At 42.8% G+C, this 6,407-nt stretch overlaps 1 protein-coding gene across 1 annotated transcript in view; it reads left to right on the top strand.

Moving 5' to 3' along the window:
* Positions 1-7: 7 nt before the first annotated feature.
* Positions 8-6,407, top strand: part of SH3D21 (SH3 domain containing 21) — a gene marked incomplete at its 5' end in the record, with an annotated part of 21,089 nt that continues 14,689 nt past the window's right edge. Inside the window, 8 exon segments of the mRNA XM_055082008.1 lie at positions 8-134; positions 214-332; positions 582-672; positions 857-912; positions 1,014-1,059; positions 1,207-1,307; positions 1,409-1,495; positions 1,660-1,699. Coding sequence (XP_054937983.1) covers positions 8-134; positions 214-332; positions 582-672; positions 857-912; positions 1,014-1,059; positions 1,207-1,307; positions 1,409-1,495; positions 1,660-1,699 — 667 coding nt within the window.

Genomic DNA, 6,407 nt, shown 5'->3' with positions numbered 1-6,407 from the left:
CCCCCCTCCCCAGGTCTCCCCAGCTCGCCGAGACGGGCGCGGCTCTGGGCGGGACTGCGTGACCTCTGTGCGGACCGTGATTGGTTCTCGAGTACAATGGTCCGCCTTGGGGCGGGGCCTGGAGGTACCAAGGGGCGCTCGCGGCCCGCCCCTCCCCCAGCTCAGCGGGCCGGAGCCCGAGGCTCCAGTGACCTCACTCTCGTCTGACCCCAGGTCACCCCGTCGAATCTCCGGGCCCCCAAAGATGGTGCAAAGTGAACTTCAGCTACAGCCCGGAGCAGGCGGACGAGTTGAAGCTGCAAGCTGGGGAGATTGTGGAAGTGATAAAGGAGGTGAGGGGATGAGGTGATGAGAGGGTTTGGGGGGAGAAGATGGAGTACGTCTCCAGATGAGGGGACATGGGTGCAGTGAGGGTGTGGATGATGGGACTGATGAGGGGCACAGAAATGGGAAAGTGGGGGAGCAAGGGAGGAGATGGGTCATCGGGCAGAATCGGGAGAGGGGGGTGAACCAGGGTTTAAGATGCCTAGGGAGCTCCTTGGGGCAGAACCAGATGCCCCTTCGTCCTCTCTCCTCCCCAGATTGAGGATGGCTGGTGGCTGGGGAAGAAGAACGGGCAGCTGAGAGCCTTCCCATCCAACTTTGTGGAGTTGCTGGACAGTGGGCCCCCAAGTGAGACCTGGACCCTGTGACCCCGTGACCCCGTGACCCCCTGTGACCAGACTCTACAATCTTCAGTGACCCTCCCCAGTGGCCTGAGCCTGTGATCCACACATCTTGCCCCATCACCCCTTTGACCTCTCCCATGACCTAAACTGAATTAGCACCCGCCCCTAACCTCACTATCCCCCACCAGGCCTTGGTAACCCAGACATGCCTTCAATCAGCCTTGGTCCCCAGCGGCCTCCCAAGGTAAATTGGGTAGAGTGGGCAAAGAGGTGGTGAGTTCCTCTTGGCTGGGGGGGGCGGGGGGGTTGGGGAGCTCAGCTTGTTCCTCCCCCTGCCCCCACTAGCTGAGCATCCTGACCTATGACAGCCCTCCAGACTACCTGGGGACAGGTGAGCACCCAGCCAAAGGGTCCTTCAAATCCTCCCCCGAAGCCACTCTGACTTGGGGGGAGGGGGGACCCAGCTAGACTGATGGAGGAGGGAGCCGATGAATGGTTTGGGGAGGGGGTTTGGCTTCAGTGAACGACCTCCCCTCAGTCTCCCACCCTGAGACCTACAGGGTCCTGTTTGACTACCATTCCGAGGCCCCAGACGAGTTGGCGCTGCGGAGGGGGGACGAGGTGAAAGTACTGAGGAAGGTGTGAAAGGCACAGGGACGGGGGTGCTGAGAAGGGTGGGCTCGGGGAAGGGAGGAGCGTGGGGATCTGGCTCACCTCCCCACGGCATCTTGCTGTCCCAGACCACAGAGGATAAGGGCTGGTGGGAAGGAGAGTCTCAAGGCAGAAGAGGACTTTTCCCAGATAACTTTGTGCTCCCACCACCCCCGGTGAGTACGAAGCCAGGCACTCAGGTGGCAAGGGGCAGGCTACTCTGGACAAAGTTGGGGGTTGTGGCTCTCACGGGACACAGCTGGAGGGCCACCCACAAATGAGGGTGGACCTAGAAATGTGAGGGCTCCTCTTCAGTTTCTGACACTTCTTTTCTGCATAGATCAAGAAGCTGGTCCCATGGAAAGTGGTATCCCGGGAATCAGATGGGTGCCCGGGAAGCCTGGGATTGGGGGGGTGATCTCTGGGAGACGATCCACCAGTCCAGTTGCTCATAAACACCCATAGTTTCCCAGTGGTCCAGTACACCCCCTTAGGAGGTACCTCCCCATGGGACTGATAGGAATGTATGTGGTCGGTGTTAGGAATGTGTCACTTTGTGTGTGTTGGTATGTTCCTGTTCTTCTCTCCAGAGAATGTGGCTGTCATTCTCATGAATGAATGTGTTTAGGTTTGTTTCATTTTGTAAGGAAATGTATGGATCAGTGTATCTGGGTCTTTGAGACTGTGTGTTCATGTATCTATTAAGTGTGTCAGTGAATAGTTCTGTTTATGCATCACTGTATTCGTGGGATGTGTCTTTAATTTATGTTTTAATGTAATATTTCACATAATCAAAAACTATACATAATATATATGTTTTAAAACTTAATAATGAGCACCCATGGTCTGTCACCCAAACCCAAGAACTAGAAATTGCTAGTGGTTTGTGTGCTCCTCTCTTTCCCTTCTGTTACTTCCCCAACATCAAAAGTAACCCTAACCACTACCCTGAATTTTGAATAATTCCCTTGAGTTTTTAAATGTACTCACTTTGGTATGTGCCTAAACAATGTATCACTTTATTTTTGTTTGTTTTTGAGGTCTATAAAAATGGCATCATATGTTTATGGTCTTCTGGGACTTGCTGTTTCCAATCAACATTATGTTTCTAAGATTCATCCATGTTGTGTGTATATGCAGTTCATTTCTTTTTCTTTGCTGTATTCTATTCCTTGTGGAACTGAACGCAATTTATGTATCTGGTCTATTCCTGATGTTGGACATTTTCGTTGTTTCTAGTTTTTATTTTTATTTTATTTATTTTTTATTCATTTATTGTTGTTTGCTAAAGCCAAGTAGAAAACGGCAATACTAGATGTTTAATATGTTTTAAACACAAACATTTGATAAGACACCAAGTGAAAAATGTACATTTATAAAACAGGAAACAGAAAATCTCCTTTATTTTTCCAATATTAACCAGTAGCCACTGCTGGCCCCAGGTCTGCCTCAAGCCTTCAGTCCCCTGGGAGCTGCTCTCTGGTTATGGTGTGTGTTTTCAGGGACTTGCCCAGCCTCTGGCAGCAGGACTCCTGTTTCAGGAGCTGAGTAGTAAAGACAAGAGGGGCTAGGAGGGCTGTGATGAGGTTGCAAGGCTGGAACCAGAAGCAGCAGGGCTCTAGTATTTACTATTACAAATAGTGCTGCCATAAACACTATCATGTGTCTGTCTTCCGGTGTGCAGGTATAATGTTTCTCTAGGATATAGTCCTAGGAGTGGCACTGCTAGAGTGTAACGTATGTAAATGTTCAGCTTTTATGAGGTCAAGTCACATTGGTTTCCAAAGGGATTGTACACTTTTACCACTCCACCATTGGTGTATAAGAGATCATACTGATCCAAATCCTCTTCAACACTTGGTATTACCAGATTTCATTATTTTCGTGACTCTAGCACAAAATAGCATCTCATTGTGGACTTCATTTGTATTTCCCTGGTTAGTAATAATTGTTGAAGTTCTTTATATATTCTGAATTACGTGTTATATATGTTATAGATACTTTCAGTTTGTGGCTTTTCTTTTTTTAAATGAGGTTTTTGATGAACAGGAGTTCTAAATTTAAAAAATTTTTTTGAAGTATAGTTGATTTACAATATCATATTAGTTTCAGGTGTACAACATAGTGATTCAAAATTTTTACAGCTTATACTCCATTTAAAGTTATTGCAAAATATTGGCTATATTCCCTGTGCTGTACAATAAATCCTTGTAGCTTATTTATTTATATATCATTAAAAAAATTAGATTCCACATATGAGTGATACCATATGATATTTGTCTTTCTCTGTTTGACTTACTTCATTTAGTGTGATAATCTCTAGGTCCACCCATGTTGCTGCAAATGGCATTATTTCGTTCTTTTTTATGGCTGAGTAATATTCCATTGTATATATGTACCACATCTTCTCTATCTGTTCCTCTGTCGATGGACATTTAGGTTGTCTCCATGTCCTGGCTATTGTAAATAGTGCTGCAGTGAGCATTGGGGTGCAGGTATCTTTTCAAATTATGGTTTTCTCCAGATATATGCCCAGGAGTGGGATTGGTGGATTATATGGTAGTTCTATTTTTAGTTTTTTAAGGAACTTCCATACTGTCCTCCATAGTGGTTGTACCAATTTATATTCCCACCATGTAGCTTATTTATTTGTTTGTTTATTTTTTTTTTAATTTTTTTTTTTTTTTGTGGTACGTGGGCCTCTCACTGTTGTGGCCTCTCTCGTTGCGGAGCACAGGCTCCGGACGCGCAGGCCCAGCCACCATGGCTCACGGGCCCAGCCGCTCCGCGGCATGTGGGATCTTCCCGGACCGGGGCACGAACCTGTGTCCCCTGCCTCGGCAGGCGGATTCTCAACCACTGCGCCACCAGGGAAGCCCTGTTTGTTTATTTTTTAAAATTTATTTTTATGTGGGATTCCCTGACCAGGGATTGAACCCAGGACCAGTGAAAACACCAAGTCCTAACCACTGGACCACCAGGGAATTCCCATTAATTACTTTATACAGAGTAGTTTGTACCTTTTAATCCCCTACCCCTATCTTGCCCCACCCCCTTCCCTCTCCCCACAGGTAACCAGTAGTTTGTTCTCTATGTCTATGAGTCTGTTTCTATTTTGTTATATTCATTTGTTTGTTTTGTTTTTTAGATTCTACATATAAGTGATAAGCACATGTAAGTGATAACATACAATATTTATCTAGGAGTTAATTTTAATGCAAACATATCAATCTTATCTTTAATAGTTAGCAGGTTTTCTCTTGTTTAAGTAATTCTTCCTGCCCCAAATTCAGTAAAACAGTCCATTTATATTTTCTTTAAAACTTTTAAAGTGTTGCTTTTCATTTTTAAATGCTTTTATCTATGCAGCATTGATTTTAATGAGTGATCTAATTATACTTTTTTCCATATGGACAGTCACTTCTTCTAGCACCATTTATTATTTCTGCATGTAGTTTTATTGTATCATTTTAAAAATTAGATATCCTTTTTATTATTTATTACAGGACTATAGAAATGCACTGATTTTTGTTTATTGATTTTATAGCCAGCCATGGTGCTGATAATTTCATTAATTTATCTGTAAATCCTTAATAGGTTTTCTATGAAGACAGTTATTTAATCTGTGAGTAATGACAGTTTGGCTCTCTCCTTTCCACATCTTATAATTTCATTTTCTTGTTTTACTCTAGTGGCTAGGATTGCAATACAATATTGAATAGAAATAGTGATGCTGAACATCATTACCATGTTCCTGATTTTAAATGGAATGCTTCAAACTTTTTCCCTTTAACAGTGATGTTTGCTTAGATCTTTTGTAGGTATATTTTTGTCTGGTTAAGGAAGGTCTTTCTGTTTCTTTTGCTTAGAATTTTTATCAAGAGTGGGTGTCGAATTTTCTCAAATTGTTTATATGAATCTTTTGAAATGATTATATGGGTTTTCTTCTTTAATCTGTCAATGTAATAAAGGTATTTGTAGAATTTTCTAATATTAAGCCACCCTTGTATTCCTGGGATAAATTCAAATTGGTCATGGTTTATTATTTTTTCATATACTGTTGGGATACCTTCCCAGTTTTTTTTCTTTTCCTTCAAATTTTTGCATTTGTTTTTACTGTCCTCATCTGATTATCAGTATTATACTGGCCCCATGAATGAGTTGAGGAATATGTTTTTTTGTTTTAAAAATATCTTTTAGATCTTACATAAGATGGGAATCATCTTTCCTTGAAAGCTGGTAAAACTTGCCTGTACATTCATCTGGTCCTCTTTTCTTCCATTATGGGAAGATTTTAAACTACTTCAATTTCTTTATAGTTATAAGCAAGTCTGGCTTCTGGCTAAAATTCTTTCTTTCTTCCTTCCTCCCTGCCTCCCTCCCTCCCATCCCTCCCTCTCTCCCTCTCTCTCTCTCTTTCCCTCTCTCTTTCTCTCTCTCTTTCTCCTTTTTTTAAGTGCATAGTGTTTTTAATATATATATATATTTTTTAATTGGGGTATAGTTGTTTTACAATGTTGTGTTAGTTTCTACTGTACAGCGAAGTGAAGTAGAGTTCCCTGTGCTATACGGCAGGTTCTCATTAGTTCCCTATTTTATACATATTAGTGTATATATGTTAATCCCAATCTCCCAATTCATCCCACCCTCTCCTTTCCCCCCTTGGTGTCCATACGTTTGTTCTCTACATCTGTGTCTTTCTCTGCCTTGCAAACCGGTTCATCTGTACCATTTTTCTAGATTCCACAAATATGCGTTAATATACGATATTTGTTTTTCTCTTTCTGACTTACTTCACTCTGTATGACAGTCTCTAGGTCCATCTACGTCTCTACAAATGACCCAATTTCGTTCCTTTTTATGGCTGAGTAATATTCCATTGTATACATGTACCATGTCTTCTTTATCCATTCGTCTGTCAATGGACATTTAGGTTGCTTCCATGAGCTGGCTATTGTAAATAGTGCTGCAATGAACATTGGGGTGCATGTGTGTCTTTTTGAATTATGGTTTTCTCTGGGTATATGCCCAGTAGTGGGATTGCTGGATCATATGGTAATTCTATTTTTAGTTTTTTAAGGAACCTCC

Source organism: Physeter macrocephalus, chromosome 3 (genome assembly GCF_002837175.3).
Source record: "Physeter macrocephalus isolate SW-GA chromosome 3, ASM283717v5, whole genome shotgun sequence".
NCBI classification, from domain to species: Eukaryota; Metazoa; Chordata; class Mammalia; order Artiodactyla; family Physeteridae; genus Physeter; species Physeter macrocephalus.
This window is presented reverse-complemented; position numbering and strand designations above follow the sequence as displayed.